General features: G+C 39.5%; 1 protein-coding gene across 7 annotated transcripts in view; it reads right to left on the bottom strand.

Annotated features, from left to right (window-relative positions):
* Positions 1-6,030: 6,030 nt before the first annotated feature.
* LOC135208467 (uncharacterized) overlaps positions 6,031-22,674 on the bottom strand; it is a 39,634-nt gene continuing 22,990 nt past the window's right edge. For all 7 annotated transcript variants that reach the window (XM_064240675.1, XM_064240673.1, XM_064240672.1 and 4 more), the window contains 2 exons: positions 12,302-12,368; positions 6,031-8,559 (listed from right to left, as the gene is read on the bottom strand). In XM_064240675.1, the coding sequence (XP_064096745.1) occupies positions 6,716-8,545 (1,830 nt within the window). In that variant the 5' untranslated portion in view covers positions 8,546-8,559; positions 12,302-12,368 and the 3' untranslated portion in view covers positions 6,031-6,715. The remainder of the gene's footprint in view (positions 8,560-12,301; positions 12,369-22,674) is intronic.

The raw sequence follows: 22,674 nt of genomic DNA, 5'->3' as shown, positions 1-22,674 counted from the left end.
TTCGTAGGTCCTGCCTCTTAGCCTGCTAAACCTTAGTAGCTCTCAACTAGGATGTGACCTGTTTGTTGAGAAAGCTAACAACAAGGGTCTGACAAACTGGACGGGACCAATTTGTGACAGGAAACCCTAGCCCTCTCTTACCAGGGGCATTCATGCTAGGATAAGTTAGACCACCTGAACCACACACAAAGCTAACGTAACACATTACACTTCACATACTGAAGAGGAAATAACCCTCTCAGACAACCATAAAAAGAACACCACTTAATTAAAATACCTAGCATGTTAGTAATCTATCGTTGCTGCCGTCGATCGAGACGATTCGTACGGACTTTTGCAATCCTGTAACGAACCTCTAGATGATCGTTACATTCTACGCCTGTTGTTATAATAGGCTCTTTCTCGTAAACTCGAGCAGGGACCGAGAGAAGATACTTCTTAAGATATGAGAGAGCTGTGGAATATCAGAGTTGATGTGGACCACTGGTTCCAAAAACTCGTTTCGAGGACTGGAGGGACGACCGAATTGCATTTACTTCTTTCAGATTAAGATCCAGGACATCTGAAACACTATCCAGATGTCCGGCACCTTCTTCTATCATGACGCACTGAGAGATGTTCAGAATAATTCTAGATCTTGAATAATATTTCAGTTTCCCGGTAGGAAAAAACTGTGGTCTGAATTGCAGTCTATTCGGGGAAAACAAACTTCTTCAGGAAGGAAATGGTCCCCAGCAAGCTCATCCATTCCCTCCCCGAGTATGCTTACTTCCCTATAAGGCTGCGCTTTGCCTAAGCAGGAGAGCATATAAAAGTGCAATGTTGCGGTAGACTCGTAGTTCTATACCGTGCGGTAACGAGCACCGAAAGGATTAAGAGATAACTCTGTTGAACATAGTAAGGCAAAACTAATGCAACGTTTATTCATTCACGTAAGAAATCCCCTCAATCTTAGGCTAAAGTCCGTGATTGTAGGACAGAGATACAGTTAGTCAGTCAATCCCGCGGAGAGACGTAACGCCAGCACAGAGATACGGTTAGTCAGTCAATCCCGCAGGAGAGAGAGACGTACCTACAGCGCATGACAGCGCACGATCTGTTACTGGCTCGGTTGGAACTTGGACAGTCAGACACAGCAGCAGCCAGCAGCTTACGAACGTCGTCTCTTAACTTTATGTCTGGGTTGCCAGCTACCCTATTCTACGAAGAAATAGGTCCGTTATTTTTTGAACAAAAAGAGACTCTCAAGCTGGTATATTTAAGAGAAACAGAAAACGCTAAACATATAGATGCGTTTGTGTCGTCAGAACACTACCATACAACGGTAAAAGATAAATCGGAAACTCCTGGAAGGCTGCAGGGAGTGACGATTAAATGTCCTTAAAATAGTAGACAATAGACCTCTCGGTTGCCATCCGAAGAGGTAACTACAGCAAGCGTGTATGACTTGAACCAACCAGTAGTAAAATAACGCAAGGCAAAAAAAAATTTTTATATCGCAATAAAGTTTGTTCATACTTACCTGGCAGACATATATATAGCTGAATTCGGAAATACAGCTACATACATATCTGACAGGCAAGTTTCATGAACAAAACTTAGAGAATCGAAGCAGACAGCTCAAGCTTCTTAAGATACTGGACATAAGCGTTCATTGACGTAGTCTACAAGTCTATTTCTTGTACGAGTCTGCGAATGAGGAAGGAGAGCTCTTCCGAACCTTGTCCTTATTCGCTTACGCAATATCAAGTTAATGAGATGTTTGTCAATGAGAACTAACCCATTAACGGTACAGAGAGATTTTTGTCAATGAGGGGAGACCCACTTACAATTGACAAAACGATAGTATATGTCAATGGGGGAAAGTCACTGAATTGACAAAACGTAATCCAGGAAGTCGAGCCTTTTATTTTCCGATTCCCGTCTCAAACAAGGAAGGGACAAGAATCCTGTTAAGAGACTGGGCTTACGGTAGGTAGAACGACGATGCCCAATCGGCATGGAAGTCTCGACTAGAAACTAACAAAATCTATCATCTGAAAAACCCTTTCAGATGGTCTAAAAAGCTTTAAATTTATTGGCAGTATGGCAAAGGAAGTCCTGTCTTGCGCTTTCCTGAAGAGCGTCCTTTTGATGAGTGCCTTTGCAAGAATCCTACTGAACGTTGCCGAAAATCCTGACGTTCAGGACGTCGAGCCTTTACATAACCCGTAACTGTCTTATCTCAAAGTCTTGACTGAGGTAGAGAAAACGAGATCTTCCCTTGAGCTTTCCTTAACTCCATCCACCTTTGCGAAAAGCAATATAATATTGACAGAGACCTCTTGAATTCACGAAACCCGAGGTCTTGCTGGGTTTCGAAGACGAAGTTCTGTTCACTTTCTTATGGCTCAAATCTTAAACAAGAGCTTGAAGAGTTCAACAGAAACGTTTATGGTGCGTGCTCGGCGTCCACTGGCGAGGGACGCTCGGGTCCTGGTGCGCGCTCGGCGTCCCACTGGCGAGGACGATCGGCGTCCACTGGCGAGGAGCTCGACGTCCACTGGCGAGGACGCTCGGGCGTCCTGTCGCGCTCGGCGGCCACTGGCGAGGACGCTCGGCGTCCACTGGTGAGTGCGTCCATCCGAGCGTCCTGTTCAAGCCGATCGTCCCAATAAGCGTGCAGAAAAGCGTCACGCTCCTGACAGGCGTCAAAACAAGCGAGAGAAACTGCCTTCTTTTTCATATTTCTTGGTTGGAAACGAAGTACACGTGATCAGGCAACTTTCGCCTTCTTACTTCTCACTGAAACACATAACGAGGGGAGAGGGGACGTGAGCGTCCTCTTCTATAAAAGCTTCTTAGAGGGCGCGAGTCCTTCCGAGAGCTCCAACCCTTGTGCGGGGGGGAGGACGCCTCGGAGGACGAGAAGCAATCCTTCAGGATTCGTGCATGTGCACGCACTTTGGCAGTCTGGGGATTTTCATCAGAAACTGCCGAAGGCACGCCAGATCGGTGGGGTTCCCTGTAACCCTCCTTCGGCTTTCGACATGCCCTCTCCCTTGGTTCTGGGAGTTCGACAGAGGTCTAGACCTAGAGGCGTTATAAGGCCGATCTGACGCACCCTCCACTACACAAGGGGCACTGTCACTGCACTTAGCCACTTCACTATTGCTCTCTAAAGCAAGCACTTTCGATTCTAAGTTACGAATCGGAAATAGTATAAGAGAAAGGGCAATAACCTCTACAGCACTGTTTTAGGGCCTGAAGGCAACATACAGGGTTAGGCGTAACAAAAACAGAAGTAGAACTCTTCACAACAATGAAGGAGAGCGATCACCTCTCGCAGACATAGTCATAACCAGCGTTAGGCAAAATAAAGTCTACCGGAAGGTTAGCAGTATCACTACCCTGACTTTCGTAATTGATTAATTGCGTACATACTAAACAAACTTTTTCCTTACGGAATTAGACACGTTTACTGATTAATTGCGTACATACGAATCATACTTTTTCCTTACGGAAATAGACATGTTTACTGATTAATTGCGCCCCCCAAGTGCGGAACTACCGAAGCTTTCGGTAGCCACACACCCTATCTTTTGCAGACACACCCTCTGAAACTAGCCTAACTAGATTCAGATATCTTATGCAAAAATGAATCAAATTCAAATCAATTCAAGATAGCGTATGCCTAGCCACAAATCCAAGTAAATAAATTAAAAGACAATTAGGATACTTAGCGGCAAATGAAGTTTCCAAAATCCTAAGCCGGAGGTACTGAAAACAGATGTTTTCAGTACCGGCGACAGAAAATTTATGAATAGAAAATGGAATGGTTCCTGATACCCGCCTCCCAGCGCGGGAATGGGTACTAACCACCTGGCCGACCACTGCGTGTGTCGGAAGTTTTTTAAATTCTGTCGACTTCAGAAAATACAGCTATATATATACCTGCCAGGTAAGTGTCATGCATAAAACAAGAGCTTGAAGAGTTCAACAGAAAACGTTCTGGTGCGCGCTCGGCGTCCACTGGCGAGGACGCTCGGCGTCCTGGTGCGCGCTCGGCGTCCACTGACGAGGACGCTCGAGGTTCCACTGGGCGAGGACTCGGCGTCCTGGTGCGCGCTCGGCGGTCCACTGGCGAGGACCGCTCGGCGTCCACTGGTGAGTGCGCCATCCCCCCAGAGCGTCCTGTTCAAGCCGATCGTCCAAATAAGCGTGCAGAAAAGCGTCACGTTCCTGACAGGCGTTAAAACAAGCGAGAGAAACTGCCTTCTTTTTCCTATTTCTTGGTGGAAAGAAGTACACGTGATCAGGCAACTTTCGCCTTCTTACTTCTCACTGAAACACATAACGAGGGAGAAGGGACGTGAAGCGTCCTCTTCTATAAAGCTTCTTAGAGGGCGCGAGTCCTTCCGAGAGCTCCAACCCTTGTGCGGGGAGGACGCCTCGGAGGACGAGAAGCAATCCTTCAGGATTCGTGCATGTGCACGCACTTTGGCAGTCTGGGGATTTTCATCAGAAACTGCCGAAGGCACGCCAGATCGGTGGGGTTCCCTGTAACCCTCCTTCGGCTTTCGACATGCCCTCTCCCTTGGTTCTGGGAGTTCGACAGAGGTCTAGACCTAGAGGCGTTATTTAAGGCCGATCTGACGCACCCTCCACTACACAAGGGGCACTGTCACTGCACTTAGCCACTTCACTATTGTCTCTAAAGCAAACACTTCGATTCTAAGTTACGAATCGAAATAGTATAAGTGAAAGGGCAATAACCTCTACAGACACTGTTTTAGGGCCCGAAGGCAACATTACAGGGTTAGGCGTAACAAAAACAGAAGTAGAACTCTTTACAACAATGAAGGAGAGCGATCACCTCTCGCAGACATAGTCATAACCCGTAGGCCATACTACAGCGTTAGGCAAAATAAAGTCTACCGGAAGGTTAGCAGTATCACTACCCTGACTTTCGTAATTGATTAATTGCGTACATACTAAACAAACTTTTTCCTTACGGAATTAGACACGTTTACTGATTAATTGCGTACATACGAATCATACTTTTTCCTTACGGAAATAGACATGTTTACTGATTAATTGCGCCCCCCAAGTGCGGAACTACCGAAGCTTTCGGTAGCCACACCCTATCTTGCAGACAACACCCTCTGAAACTAGCCTAACTAGATTCAGATATCTTATGCAAAAATGAATCAAATTCAAATCAATTTAAGATAGCGTATGCCTAGCCACAAATCCAAGTAAATAAATTAAAAGACAATTAGGATACTTAGCGGCAAATGAAGTTTCCAAAATCCTAAGCCGGAGGTACTGAAAACAGGTGTTTTCAGTACCGGCGACAGAAAATTTATGAATAGAAAATGGGAATGGTTCCTGATACCCGCCTCCCAGCGGCGGGAATGGGTACTAACCACCTGGCCGACCACTGCGTGTGTCGGAAGTTTTTTAAATTCTGTCGGACTTCAGAAATACAGCTATATATATACCTGCCAGGTAAGTGTCATGCATGACAAAAAATTAAGCCTAGAACCATATGAATTGTCCAATTGGCAAAATAAACTACTTTAAAATTTGGACGGCAAGTCTCCAAGCTACAAAAATCAAACGTCTCTTATCTTTAACCCCTAAGATATCAAACGCCTCATATCTTTTCCCCTAAGATATCACTAAGTGCTCTGGAAACATCAAACATACTGTTTGCATTTCCTGAAAAAGGCAAATACAAAATAACTACTACTCTACACAAAATGTTGGCGCCAACACTAATACTTGTGTATCCTAATGAAGGATACTCGTCAGAAAAGATCCATGACTAATAAATCTTATGAGGTACATGCACCACACATTGCTTTCAGATTAATACAAATTTCTAAATTACATCCTCGGGTAAACCTCTAACACAACCATATCCCGAATATTCTTTTTTCCTATAGTATTTAGAAAATAGCATACATCACAGTTGCAAGAAAACATAAGGTCTCAAATTCTGTTAAGTATATTTCTATATACAGGAATGATAAAATAAAACTGAGCAAAACTTAAATGTTTATAGGACAAATGACTACAAAATTTCCTTACCTAATAAAAAAAAATGTGGCTTTGAGCAAATAAAACTTGTATTGGAGAAATATCATATCCACCAGAGTATTCATCAATAACTTATGTCATTTTCTATATCTAATGACTCGCAGACTAAAATCTGTCATACTTTTGTGCAAACTAGAGAAATTCACTTCACACAAGTGAACCACTACTAAGTACTATAGGTTATTATATAAAACTTTCAAAATAGAAACATTTCCAGAAATCCACATGAAACATAGATCTTTATGCATATACATACAACCAAATGTTTAACAACTGATTTTCCAATTCATATTAAAAATAACAAGCCTGATAAAATCCTGATAAATTCATATCTCTGAGTAACAAATGCAACTAAATATATTTTACAGCATAATGGAATGTTCTCAAACTATTGTTAACTATAATTTACAATCTAATCAGTATACTACTGAGGTATAACGATAAAATAATCTTATTTACAATAAAATCAATAAAAAAATCATTAAACTAGTGTAGTATCTTATTTTTGTGCATAGGTATCTTGTCAATTAACTGTAATCACGTAAGACTGTACTGTACTCTAATGACTAGAGAGGTTTAGAAACTCTGAGCGCTATACTAAAACCAGTAGTCTAGCACTAGGTAGTGACAACTAAAGTAATTCATCTGTTTCCTTAACACTATAACAAACATTTGCTGGAATATTTAACCGAGTGCTGTTTCGGTGTCCATTTTGCTCTCGCCTCTCAGATAATATTCTCACTGCACTTCTAAGCACTTTCAAAAGTTCTACATGTTGACAGTTTTCTCTTTCCTCCATAATCATTTCGTCAATTATTGCCTGTGGATTTAAATTTTTGTATCCATAACTTAATTCACTTATCTTACTGGTATGTTCTACTAAAGCTTTTGCAATGAGCGTCAGTTTATCTTTAAATTCATTCATGATTTTCTCTTCCTCCTCAATACTCTTCTCAATTTTTCCTATTTCTTTTATGGCATCATCATACCTAGATTTAACAAGGAGGTCTATTTTTTCATCATATGAATGATCAATAACAATCTTTTCTTTTTCGATTGTGTGATCAGAGATCTTATGGTTGCATCCATCAGTATTGCAAATGCTTCCATTGCTAGCAATGTAACACTCACTGCTTGTCTTCCTTGTTGTGATACCTACAATGAGACCAGCAGTAAGACCAACAGCTGTACCAATACCGCCTCCAATCAATACACCGAGGGGTCCTCCAAAGGTGCCAACCTCAGCTCCTATAACAGCACCAGTGGTAACAGCTGAGCCAACACCAGCTACAGCAGCAGCCCCAACACCTGTCCCAGTTCCTGCTAAGGCAGCAGTGACATTTGATGGGTCAGCACAAAGACTTATGCAAGTCTTGCGGCAGATATCACAGTTATGAGCATGAAACCCTTTGTCAACTTCATATCGTTCAAGGTGCTTTTTTCTTTCTTTTGTCTTCCATTTCATCTTACTTGCCTGTTCAGCATATTGGTGTCTAACTCTTTTCTGTTCATTTAGGGAGGTGATAAGATGAGAAACATTCATTACATCATATTTCAGAGTCATCTTAATTTCCTCAAGAAGTTTAATTTCTTGAATAACTTCTCGTGTTCTCCTAAGGCTGACAGGTGATGAATTTTCCAAAGTTTCAAAAAACCTTACATACTCAATTTGCATATTCTCCCACCTAAATTTCCTATAATTTTTGTGATCTCGCTTGGAATTGGATGATGACGGATTGTGTGGAACATAAAGAGGCCAATTATCAAATTCATACATACTAACAAATTCAACTTCTTCCTGTCTTACAACTTCATCCACCTGAGTATCATCTGAGGCAAAAGTTGCCAAAAGATATGTTATCAAACTGACATTACTGCCTAATAGTGAAGTGAACTCACTTAAAATCACCCTCTGGAATCCTGAAATCCTGTTTTGATTGGCTTTAGCCACTAACCCAATGCAATTTAAATCATCAATTCCATAATCTTCAGTTAAGAAAGTTCTCAGGTGATCCATGGCAAGCTTCTGGTGGTATTCACTTCTTGTGTCACCAAATCCTGGGGTATCAATAAGCATGTAATTGGACTTACCAAGCATCCCATTTTGATGATATATTATATAGGCAGTTATGTAGTCTGTCTGACTTTCTGTTGGATTTTTATCATTGTATTCTAACTGATCTTTGAAGAAGAATCTGTAAGTATCCTCAAATGTGACACCATAAAGATGGTTCACCATAGCATTTATTATGCGGGTCTTGCCAGCGCCAGTCTCTCCCATTAACAAAACAGACTTAATTGGTTCACTATTTTCTGGACCAATACTAAGGATTTGAATTTTATTTTCTTCATCTTTCTGTTTCTGTATTGTCTTTAATTCATAAATACTCAATCCTTCTTCTTCCTTCGACAGAGAGCAATACTCATTGATTATTTGTGTCTTCAACTCTTCATTATCCATAGTTCTTTATAGGCCTGTAAAGAGAATACCCTGTAAGTCATGCTACATGATATGATCTATTCAACATGACAAAATCATAAACAGATGATACTTAACATAAAATTTAATTTGCTTGCTATTGATGAAATCACCCTTCCATACTAGTTAAAACTCCCGATTAAATTTCATAGCACTCCAGAAAAAGTATTTTAAATACAAACTTATTTTGCAATAAAAAGTTTTACAATAGATACTCCTGAAATTATTTTACAACCATTTTAACAGCCTATTAATGCATTTTCATGAATTCCAGATATCCTAATCCATGGGAGGAGCAAAAGTAAGATCCATAGCTCACAGTAGGCTGGTGAATGTACATATCACTGCTCGTGTCCCTAGTGTTTAACTGCCAGACTTCTTGTGTTGCCTGAAGAGCTGCAACAGAACATTAGGGTTGGGAGGGGGCACAGATTAAAAGCAATGGGTTTGAATTGGAATGTTTTTTAATGACATTTGTATTTCCCAGGTTACAGAGCATGTTCCGGGTTTATGTCGCCAGTCCAACGGAAGACTGGAACTTGAATATGACTTCAAAATGGCAGAATGGTCAAAATTTTGAGATTTTTCTTTATGAAGAGCTGCGTCATTTTCAAGAAACTCAAAGGATTAACAGAAGGTTTTCGTACATTACACGGGTTTTCGGCTTACATCATGGCATAAGAATGTACCCCGAATGTAACCCGGGGACTACCTGTACTATTATAAAACAACCATAACTTTTAAATAGAAGGGAGATGAGCTGCCTGATACAAAAACAACATAGTGACACCAGGCACAAGCACCATATGCCTCCAAAACAACACGCCCAGATCAAATAAAAGGCATCAGTTGTGTCAGAGACCTGTGAAAAGCTTACTTGGTACCTTGCACTAGCATTGCAGGCAGTCAAATGTGGAATAGTACACCATAAATAGTATATATAACAAGCTTGGCAAATAGTGCACTTATGCTACATCAGGAAAGGACAGCTGCACTGTGCATAGTTCCTAGTAAGCATGGGTGGAGTAAGGGAGACATCATGAAAGAATTGTCCATTAGACAATGTCAACTATGAACTCCTGACCACAGTTGAGACTTTCCACTAGCAAGAGGAGCAGAGCTGTAAACTGTTTGGTTCTGTTCCAGTAAATCCTTATCAAAGATATTACAGTATCAGTACAGTGATAAACACAGCTACTGACCCACTTAAATCAATACAGCATGACTGACATGGGCAAGATTTGCATAGTTATCAGTCTTTAAGCCACAATTCCCATAGTCTAGGAATAATTTTGGGCAATAAACATTCGACGAAACTAACACTCATGGAGGTATTTGCCTAAAGGCCTCCATGCTTCCAAGATAACACAACACAGCATTCAAGCACATCCTATGAAGCCATACCTGCTGCCTGTATTTTAGTCACTGAACTGCAACAGATCAGAGCTGAGCATGTAGGCTGTTTCTGTGATGAAGCATTGTGAGGACAACGATTGTCAGCCTCCCAACTGTGTCCACATGGTTCTAAAGACAAAAGATCATCAGATCCTGACCTATCCCAAGCATATGAAGAAGTGTGATGCATTGTAAGCATTACTTGAGGTTCTTTGCAGCATCCCTTCACCCACTAGCTGCAACCCCTTTCATTCCTTTTACTGTACCTCCATTCATATTCTCCATATTCTCTATCGTACATCTTACTTTCACCCTCCCTAGCAATTGTTTCATGGTGCAACTGTAAGGTTTCCCTCCTGTTACATCTTTCAAACCTTGACTCAATTTTCCTTTCAGCATTGAATGACCTCAATGTTCCAAGTGCTTGGTCTATTGCCTAAATCTTATACTATATATATTCCATTCCATTCAACCCCCTCCTACAATGGTAAAGACCAGCAGGACAACAGCTGAAGCAACCAACAGCATCTGTAAAACAGAATAAATGGCTGTTGCTAGAACAAAAACAACCAAGACAGAACATACATAAATACATAGTAGTACATCCAAATAACTCCAACTCGGACCAGTGCCTGAGAGATTCAGAAGTAAGGGTGTTAATTCCATAAGCCAATGAAACATACCCAAGTACAAGGTTGCTTCCAACCTTATGGCTAGAAGTCTAAACATAAGCTGTTTAAGCTAAACATTAAGTGTGAAAGGCATTACACAATATAAAATCATTGATGAGCAAAACAATAACAAAAAAAAATCGTTCATGAAACAAGAATTTATTTTAAATGTTTATTATAAATTTACAATAAAGCATGTAATAAGTAAAAAAATATATAGTTTATTTATTGACTGCTTGAGTACATAAATTATTTGGTTTACAAAATACCAACTGATTATGAAAAGGCTATAGGTTTATATTATGTGCAGTAGCTCTCAGATAATCCTCTGGATTCTACAACTTGTGTGGCTTTGTCCTATCTATAGATACTACATCCATTATATGGTACTTTGTCTTGGCCAATTTATGATAAAAAAAATTCCTAGCTAGGTTATACTTACATGTAAATAAAATACCATGACAACACTGTGAATAATTGCTTTAAACTACATTGGAGACGACTCCTTCATTTGTTTGTAAACTTCCAAGGTGAAGGTTAATACTCAAAACATCCATTGCTCACTCAGTGTAGCTATGAGCAAACTTCACATGGCAATTACCACTCAAAACAACTTCAGCCAATAGGCATACAACCTCACGAACCGAAGATGGAATGGGTACAGAAATTTGTGCACATGCTAAGCCATCCATCAAGATCCTTTCTTAAAGTCTGTTGATTCTTCAGACAATAACTCTAAAGTCCACACATATATTTTCAAATGAACAAATCTGCAAACATGCAATTTATGAACTTCTTAAAATTTTAGGATCAATTTGTTTCTCTATACACTCAACTGGAAATCGTGTACAGTAAAGACATATTTTCATACACTGTATAAACACTTGTAAGTGTCAGAATATGGCAACCCTGAAAGTGTTGTAGTATATGATTGCAGTCCCCAATTATTAACAATCCAGTTTTATGGTGCTTGTCTAGCACCGAAAATTGACGATTTTCGGCATCAAAATGCACCAATAATCGGGTATTTGTGCTGATACATACCTAACAGAGGCGTCAAAATCCGGTTATCGGCGCCGATAAGCGCAGAGAATCCCCGATTTTTGGTTATTGACGATTTTTTAACATCAAACCATCGAAACGGAACCCCCACCAACAACCAGGGACTGCCTTACTAAGATACTGGTAATGCTAGAGAAGCAAATCAAAACTAAGATCATTGTTCTTGTATCCCTGACAAGCTGAACAAACAACGAACACAAAAAAACAATACAGGATATTAGTATTATACTATCTTGCTTCACAGCCCAGTCAAGAACTCTTAACAGCATGGAAATCAAAGATGTTTTGATTCAACAAAAGTTGAAGAGAGAAGTGATGGATTATTACCAGCAAGTGAGTAGGCAGTGCCCCACCACTTACCTCCCCGCTACCAGTTACCTACCTTATTATGAAGCTCCAACAACTGTTTCCAGCTCATGCTGGGAATACTCCCATGTCAAAGGTGATGGTTTGTATTCTAGTGGGAACAAATATTAAAGGGCAGTGACAAGTTTAAAAGATGATGTTGAACATGTTGCAAACTATCAACCTAAGCCTTATTTGTGTGCCCAAATCAATATAAGAAAGGCTACCATACCAAATAAATTACTGAATAAAAGATGAACCTTACCTGTTGATAAAGACTGGAAGCTTATTTACATCCTTACTTGACTCATTCTAAAGTTTGATTATTGTACCTGAAAGGGAAAATAACACTATCAGTAATTTGTTTCTTTACATACCCCTTAATTGTAAATATCCTTAACATGGGTATTCACATGGAAGAATGGACAGTCTCACTTGTCACTCCTTTCAGCCATCAAGGCCTCTTAATCTCCTGAATACATATGGATTTAAGTGTTCCTTTTCCCATATTTCAAACTTTTCTCCTTTTCTGCACTTGTGCTTAAAGATCAACATTTATGGAAATAATTTTATTAACACATTTCAGATATTTCACATATTTCAGTGTAGTACTTTATCAATGATGCTTATTAGTGTCCTGTCATTAACTGCACTTAGCCAAATGGCTTCCCTTTGTTGTAAAAAATTTCTTTTGCTATTATTGTGATAATTTTCATTTACATGCCTAAACAACTTTACATGTAACAACATTTATTACTTTGATTGATTGATTTATTAAAGATTATCTGGCATCACAACAGCTAATGGTTGTTGACGCCACTATAATAGAATATATAAGGATATAGTATATGCATCTCCAAACAAACAAAAACATTCACACACATATACATACACAAAAGACAAAATTAGGAACTTACAATGAAAGCACTAATAACTTAATTTAAATCTAATAAAATTAAATTTATAAAGGGAAATTCCTATAAAAAATGTAACAAATTTAAAAAATCAATAATCATAAAACCTATTAAACTTAAAAGATTAATAGTAAATATTAAATCTTATTTAAAATACCAATGGCATTAATAATAATAGCGGCTCAGTGGCATGGCTGGTATGGTGTTGGCGTCCAACCTCGGTGGTCGCGAGTTCGATTCTCTGCCATTCCATTGAGGAGTGAGAGATGTGTATTTCTGGTGATAGAAGTTCACTCTCGACGTGGTTCAGAAGTCACGTAAAGCCGTTAGTAACGTTGCTGAATAACCACTGGTTCCATGCAACGTAAAAACATCATACAAGCAAGCAAGCAATGGCATTAATAAAATTAAAGAGGCTGCTTTTATTAAAATCTGCCCCTAAATTCTTGGCAAGGGAAAAACCACCTACAGTCATTACACTAAGGCTGATGATCCCCACTCATCAGAAAGCCCTGTGTCATTTATGTATGACCTATTCCAAGCCAGGTGAGTATTAGTACTTCCCTTTGCCTAGTCATTGATGAATACCTCCAAGAAAAATGGAGGTAGCTCTTCCTTTCATTTTTTGGTTCTCTAGTTCCCATGCAAATTTCCAGGAATCAAGGAATGCTGATTTAATGACTGGATACATATCATTTGCAGGGAGTGCACACCTAGCTATATTACTTTGGTTCACAGCTATTTTAGCAAGTCAGTCTGCTACTTCGTTTCCTGCCACACCAACGTCCAGGGGACCAGCAGAAAGATACTTTACTACCACTAATCTTGAGCAACTGAGGCCACTAAAATTTCAATTTTGATAGGATGGAGTGAATTACAATGACCAATAGCTTGCAAGACACTCAGTGAATTGCAACATATAACAAAGTGTTCTCTAGAAAGACAGGCAATCTCTTTAAGGGCAATTAGGATTGCATAACACTGCTGTAAAAATGGATGACTGATCTGGCAGCCTTCCACTCTTATTAAAATTGGTAAATACAACTCCATAGCCAATGCCTGTATCAGACTTGGATCCATTTGTAAAAACTAAGACTGAACCATCATGGTCCGCCAAATGTTCTAAAAAGGAGATGCACAGCATCAGCACTCACTTCTCCACAGAAGGAAGCTTCCAAGGGGCCACAACAGAATACTTAAATGGCCAGACTTTGACCTTTAGAATAGAATAATCTTCTAAAATTTTAAAACTTTGTATCCAAATGGTTTTGGATAACATGGATTATATTCATAAAGGCTAAAATATCTATCATTAAAGCCTGCTTGGCAAGTTCATGTGTCAGGAATCCTCTGGATTCTATGCCAGTATCAAACAAGTGATATCTGACAACATGAATCCAAAGGAATTTCCCCTGAATCTACCAAAAGGCTTGAGATTAGAGACGAATTCAAGGTACCACTCGCAATCCCTAATCCAGCATATGTACCAACTCTAAAATATTTAGTTTTGATTTCAAGGCTGAAGACTATATACCTCACAACCATATGCTAATTTCAATACCACTATGGCTTTGTAGAGGATCATTAGGTGATTCCTATCTGCTCCCCAAGATGTATGAGAAAGCACTCTTAAAACATTCAGAGCTTGCATACACCTAACTTTCAAATCTTTTAGGTGAGGTACCCAAGTCCATTCTTTTGTCAAACAGTAATCCCCAAAAACATGTCTCTTCCTTGCATGATATCCTCTGATCATGTATGTAGAGGTCAGGATCAGGATGTATACCTTTAATGCAGCAGAAATGTACAGCAACAATTTTCGATGTAGCCAATTTAAAACCCCTTTTTTCTGCCCATTTGCCAATTTTGTTAATGGCCAACTGCATTTTTCACTCAGCGACTGCCATTTGTGAGGCTGCAAACAATAGAGGTCATCAACAAATAAGGAAAACATTATATCTTTAGGAATCACAGAGGCAATGCCATTAATGGACAAAGCAAACAATGTCACACAAAGGACACTTCCCAGTGGAACTCCTTCTTCTTGGCTGTAAAGAGATGAAAATGAGTTTCCAACTTGACCCTGAACCTTCGATTTTTTAGGAAAGCTTGGATGAATAGTAAATGGCAATTCTCCTCAGAATTCATAATCATGAAGTGTCTTCAAAATTCCATAACTCCAGGTTGTATCATAAGCTTTCTCCAGGTCAAAGAAAACTAATACATGATGTTTCCTGAAGATGAAAGCCTCGCATATTGAATTTTCTAGACGCACTAAGATGTCAGCATTTGACGAAAGCCACATTGGGCTGGAGTTATAAGGCCTTTCTTTTCCAAGATCCATGTAAGTCACACATTGACCATTTTTTCCATCAACTTACACATGCATGATGTTAGAGCAATAGGACAATAACTAGACGGAATAGTACCATCCTTCTGTAGCTTCAAAAAAGCTAGTAATACGTATAGCTATGTCCCACAAAGCTGAAAATGCATTTTCTTTCCATATTTTACTGATGATACTGAGCAAAAACTTTTGTTCCCACTAGCAAATTTTTTATCATTGAATAGGTTATGTCATCTTCACCAGGAGCAGATTCATTACATGATGACAAGGCAGATATAAATTCCTGAAAGGTAAACGGCTGGTTATACGATTCATTTGCATGGACGTAAAGTCGAGAATTTTATTTTCCTTTTAAATACGTTTTTCATAGTAGAGTGAACTTGGGTTTTCAGATGAAACATTAGCAGAATGGTCAGCAAAAACCTCGCTAACATCCACTGGATTGGCAACCATGTTTCCATTTACTAATAACACAGGTGGTGTTGGTACATATATATTTGCCACTCACTTTTCTTATTTTAGTATTCCAGACTTCAGGTAAAGGGGTATTCCAATTAATTTTTTAGATAAAATCTACCCATGACTGATGTTTGGCTTGTTTTACTTGGTATCAAAATCTAGCTTGTGCCTTCTTAAATAAGATTAAATAATAGGAACATTTATTTCTGCAATAGCGCGTAAAAGCTGCCCGCGTTGCTTTACGAGCTATTTGACATTGAAGGTTCCACCAAGGAACTGGCTTTCTTTTAAATTTTCCAGTTGTACGAGGAATTGTCTTCTGGGCAGCATCAATAATTAGTTTACAAAGGAAATCCAGGGCATCATCCAGGGACTGGAAATCTTCAATATCCATTTCTAAAAAGTTAGGGTTTTGAATAATGCCCAGTTGGCTTTATCCAGAATTCAACGAGGTGATCTTGGTGTAGCAATTTCAACTATACTACATTAATAAAGATTGGAAAATTATCATTCCTAATCCTTCACTCATTGCACTCCAAGAAAAGTCAAAATAACAATCCGGACTGCATACTGATAAATCTATTACAGAAAAGGTCCCGGTTTGAATATGAAAATGTATTGGTTCTCCAGAATTAAGGATTGCAAGCTCTTGGTCTACAATAAAATTATAAATATTGTTTCCTCTAAGATTGGAAATTTTATACCCTACAAGGGGTATCTTCCATTAAAATCACCAACAATAAGAAAAGGTCTTGAAAACTGATTTATTAATCCCTCTAATTCTCGAGTCAGATTATGATAGGTTCTATTTGGAGGTAAATACAGTGAACATATGGTATATTTCAATTTGAGAAAAATCTGAACAGCAACCACTTGTAAGTCTGTTTTCAGTGGATATTTTTTGTGAGCTGTAACTCATCTAATTAACATAGTACGTACTTCCACCATAAATCCCTACTTGCTCATCATAATCAGAATGATGAAAAATGTTTTCTTTAGGACATATGATTTTTTGTCCAAGCATAGTCTCTTGCAGGGCAATGCATATTGGTAAGTTTTCTTTGATTAAATTTTTAGAGATTCATATTTGGCTTGCATCACCTGATAGTTCCACTGCAATATTGAAAGCCTGCAATCCATTACTGTTGATAATTATTTATTATTTTTTACACATTTTAATCTGTGGATATTACTCTGGATAACAATGGATTTCTGAGAGAAAGTTCAGTACTTTCATTTTCACTTTTATCTTTTCTTTTTTCTGGTGTTCTCACTCTTTTCCTATGATCTGATCTGGGCAGAGTTCCACTGGCGTAGTCAACTGTATTCCTTATGGTATCTCTGCTATACATGATTTAGGAACCTGTATTTTTGGTTGCTGGAGTGATGTGCTATTTTTATTATTTAAAGAACATCCCGCTTTTAGATCTAATGGTTTAGGTTTTTCATCACCATGCGCCTCTCCATGTGGCATTGTCTCAGCCTGGTTTGACTTTGTGGCTTTAGTGGATGGTTGCTGTTGCACAGCATGAGTAGCTGGTACTTGTACACTGAACTGTAGCTTCAGGCTTCTTTCAAGGAAATCTTTTCCATAACTTTAATTGTTTGCACCTCCTCTAAAATAAATTTCCCAAACTTTTTGAGGATCCAGGATGATTTTCTCCCCAGTTAATACAAAGACGGTGGTTCATTGCATGGTCCATGTGCTTCTTTGCCACAATTACAACATAAAGCAGGTTCTTCATTTATTTTCTTTCTACATTTCTGGATCAAATGACCAAACATCTGGCAGTGGTAACATCTCAAAGGTGATGGTATGTATGGCTTGACTTTGAAGTTCAGCCATCCTGCCTTGATAGCATTAGGTAATTTATGGGTGTTAAAAGTGAAGATTAGCGTTACCAGGGGAACAGTCTGATCGCCTCACCTATTTTCTCATTCTGACCACCTTTGCCACATTCTGTTCCTCTAATTCCTGCTGAATTTCTTCGGTATCCAATAAAAGCAATTAAGGAGCATATATACTAACTCCTCGACTTTGGTTATGAATAGGATGAGGGAAACATGTAACTTTTCGCCCTACTAAGGTATTCATCTTGAGCAATTTTTTACTTTGTTTGGGTGAGGAGACTTCGACTAATAGGGTCCCATCATCCTGTGGACAAATTTTTGGCTCATAGTTACATACATTACATTAATTTCTCTACTTGCTTTAAATACACTAATATTCTGCAATACATCATCTTCAAGCCTAAGAACTATAAACTTATTGTATGAAACTAATTAAGAATCTCCATTTTTCCTTTATTATTCCTCTGAATATTTAAGTTCCTTGAACTCAATTTTGAATTTTTCTTTCTTTCCAAAACAGGAGAAGAAAAGGGGTCCATCGTAACGAATTATCCATTGCCAAGTCCATTTCCATGCCAGGGTCAGATGATAAAAGAAGGGGGGTGGCCATAAAAACTTAAAGATTTAATTCGTCTCGGTAACCCCCATACCCACCATGGAGCCACAATCAGAGGACGGGGTCATCCCTTTGACAAGGGCCACCCTAGGGGTATTACCCGGATATGCACCTCACCCTCAGTGCTAAGGCGTCGTGATGTCTGTAGGGATCAGGACCCGACACCAAGGGCAGGTTTTGACATGAAACTTTTCCCTTGCTCGACCACGTCAGGTACTCAAGTTCTACAGGTGAGGTGGCAGCCATCCATCCTCACCTTCCATCAAAGCCAAAGCACAAGTCAAATCATATCCAGAAACAAGCCAAAAGTTATCAACATAAAATCCACACCTAAATATGAGGAGGAGGTAGAAAAATAGAACAAATTTACAGCAAGAGGAAAAGGCTGACTAATTTTGTTTGACCAACAGCTGGACTCCAAGGACCAGTGAGAAAGCATACCCAACAGGCATCAGGGCCCAGCTGCTGGTCCCTAAGCCCCCTACCCACGTCAAGGGGTCAGCATCTAGGAGGATTTATTACTAAATTATCTTCACTGTTCTGGATGGTAGGCTTTCATGGAATAATGTTTTTCATCGATGAATAACTTGTGCTATTGGGTACTCTGCTATTACCTCATTTTTTTTAAATCTCTGCTGCATGTTCCTTATTTAGTCATTTGTTTGTCTCCATGTCTCAGTCAGTTCATGCTTTTTTTTTTTTACTCTCAACTTGCATTTATAAACCAAACCCCCAAAAGCACTGTGGCTACACAAATATATATTCATCACATTCTGCATGCATATCACAATCATTATCATTATATATAAAGTATTATTTTGCTATACATATGGTATAAGTTAATATATCATCATCATCACCTCTATCATGTAACACAAAAGCCTATGTGAAATTCCTCTTGTGTCCCTGTGCTGTCAATTCCACCAATCCCCAATCACCGCAGTCTCCTATCTCATAATTCTCATCCAAGTAGGTCTGGACCTTCCATCTCCTCTAGTGCCAAGGGAAGCCCAGTTGTCAATGTAATGTACTTTTTTTTTTTCCCAGAATGGTGCAAAAAACATCAACAAGCAATCTCCATCTCCCCTTCATTATTTTATCCACATATGAAATTTACTTTCCCCAATTGGATAACAATTCAAAATGCTGAGTGCTCATAAATCATGGAGGGTCATAATTGGTCACCAGCCTATAGTCACTGTCAGAGCATACTTTCCATGCACTTGCAGTCGACCCCTGAGATTCTGGGGAATAGGGACCACAACCCCTAGAAAATAGCTAAAATCTGTGAATATATGACTCTTCTAAAAACACTTACCACTGGTATCCTACATAACTGCCTATTTTGATAGTTCAAACACCAAAAACCCCCTCTAGAAATGCTTATACGTATCTGCCTATTTTAATACTTTTATCGAGAAAAATGTATTTAGTTATGAAAATATGAAAATACAGTACATAATTGGTGAATATATCTATATGAAAAATTCCACAAATAGGCAAATTTTCTGCAAATAACATGGACATACGTTCCACAGAAAAATCCGCAAATAGGCAGGGGTCGACTGTACATATAATCTGCTGGAAAAGATACTGTGTATCTTTCACAGGACAGGTAGTCCCCCGCTTAGTAAGGGGGTTCCGTTCTTGAGATGTGTCGTAAGCCGAAAATCGTCGTAAGCCGGAAAATTGTCAAAAATCCTAAGAAAACCTTACTTTTAATGCTTTGGATGTATTAAAAACTATGTGAACTGCATTTCTATTGCATTTTTCATAAAAAAAACCTTCAAATATTGATTATTTTGCATTTTTGGAGTCATATTTCTTCCTTCAGATCGATGTCGTCAGTAGCATAACCCTGGAACGTGTCGTAAACGTAAAAAATAATTTCTGATGAATATAATTGAAAAGCGTCATAATCTCGGAACATCATAAGCCGAACCCGTCGTAAGCCAGGGACTGCCTGTATGTATATGTAAATATGACATTATAATAAATAAAATAAGATTTTACATATTACTTACTAAGCAATAACATATAGATGAAAGCTTCTTTACGAGGAAAACTACAGCTATGTAATTACTTGGTAAGACACTTATACTGTGGCAGAATTACAAGCAAGCAAAGAAAGCAAGCAAATCTCCCCACAGTTACTTTAGTCGTACCAACTATCAATGTTCCCCCAGCCACACTTTCCCCTTTACAATACTATTTACTGACAGGACAATTGGTTCACCGACAGACACAAACAAAACTCTCACATTCATATACTCATCAGATATGACTGTCTTCAAAGCAAGAATCTATGCTGCCCGCTGGGTTCAGCTGCCAAGACGCAACAACTGCCAGAAATCACAACAAAAAACAACCCAGCAAGTACTACAACCATACAACAAATCAACAACACAACAAAACACTGCACAGACAAATACCAACAACATCAAAGCAACACCACCACAAGCCCATACACAACTACTTACAAATAACACCAAGAAACCACAACAGCTCAGCAACAACAACAACACTCAACACATCAAAACAACAACACCACAAGTCCATACACAACTACTTACAAACAACACCAAGAAACCATAACTCACCAACCACACCAAAGGAATTCACAAGCTCAACAATCTTCCAATGCACAAGCACAATAAACTTCAGCAATACAGGCACAACAAACTGCTAACACACAATATCACCAACAAATCAAACAACTTCAGGAAACACACAATACAACTGACCATCCAATGCCAAGACCACTATCTGGGAAACCGACTGTCCATCACAGACTCTGATCATAGACTCACTGACCCGGCAACTGTGCCAGCAGACAACCTAGATGATCACCCAAGCAAACCACTCGTTAACTATCCATCCACCACTTATGTGCTCTCTCTCTCCTCTCTCTCTCTCTCTCTCTCTCCTCTCCTCTCTCTCTCTCTCTCTCTCTCAACAGCTCACTCACTCAGAGTCTTCAGAAAAACACATACACACTTACACACTACCATACAGCAACACCAAACACAAACAAGACATATCAACTCACGAAAACACTTAAACTCTCAATTATTCCCGACAACTACAAACAACCCAACGACTATCTCTCTCTCTCTCTCTCTCTCTCTCTCTCTCTCTCTCTCTCTCTCTCTCTCTCTCTCTCTCTCTCTCTCTCTCTCTCTCTCTCATGCAACCCTGGAAGACGTTATCAAATGTAACTACCATATCACTCCTCCATATTACCTCCCCCGTTACATTTGCAACGTCTCCTTACACTCACAACACCCATACTAACTTGCCTTTCAAAACACCCAAGGATGCAGGCCCCATGGATCTTGTTTGAGGACCCTCATACACTCTCTCAGTTACATCGCCATTCACTTCTTCCAAACCACTTTCATTCAGATTCCCATTATCTCCCTCACTACTATCCTCCCAAATCTCATTCACTACCTCATCTACACCTTCTAGCTCTGGTCCCAATGTCTCCCTTATTTCTGCTACCAAACCCCTCAGTTCATCCATACTTAAATCCTCTTGCAAAGATTCATCCATACTATCAACTACTTCCTTACTACTCAGTTCCCCTTCCTACTGAAATCTCACTTATCCCAGTCAATTCAAACCCACACACACTATAAGTATCATTCATTCCCTCAAAGTCATCTGTATTACACGCCTTATCAACCGTTTGTACTCTGACACTAACACCCTTATCATGCAGTTCACTCTTCTTTCTTCCATTCGCTTTCTTTACCTTCTTCTGCTATCTTCCATACTCAACCAAAACTAACTGCTGATCCCTCAAATCCATTTACTCACTGATGCTCGGCTCATACTTATTCACTTTCAACCACTCACTCATCCACACACTAGAGGACCCACCCAACTGAATCCCCTTAACACCTAGTTTCCCAGATTCCCAGCTTGACTCATCCTCTTTCACCTACACACACTCGCTACAAGACCTTCCATTCTACACTTCGCATGCTGTTCTTTACACATCCTAGCATAATACCCATTCTTTCCACAGTTGCCAAAAACCACGTTTATATACGAGTACCCCAACATCCACTAGCTATGTGCCTTACCTGCCGTCACTTGTAACATCTACTATCCCTATCTTCTTACACTCACTCACTAAATGGCCCGTTTGCCCACACCCGAAGCGTGCTCCTAACGCCCACTGACACTCATTCTTCTAGTGTCCTGGCTTACCACATTTTTAATGCTGCTGCTCTCACTCACAGCTAACTGACCCTAACCTTCCGACACTTGCACTTCTATCTCTCTTAGGTTTCACCACACTTACATTACTTGCTCTAACGCTCCTATCAACCACTCGCTCTGCCATTCGCCTCAGCCCTTCTAAAACTGCTTACCTACAGCTCCTGAATTCAAGTATACCCTCATTTACTTCGGTCCTGATGCTGACACTTCTGCTCTCTTTC

The sequence above is a fragment of the Macrobrachium nipponense genome, chromosome 35 (genome assembly GCF_015104395.2).
Source record: "Macrobrachium nipponense isolate FS-2020 chromosome 35, ASM1510439v2, whole genome shotgun sequence".
NCBI lineage: Eukaryota > Metazoa > Arthropoda > Malacostraca > Decapoda > Palaemonidae > Macrobrachium > Macrobrachium nipponense.
The sequence above is the reverse complement of the archived record's forward strand: the minus strand, read 5'-3'. Positions and strand labels throughout refer to the sequence as shown.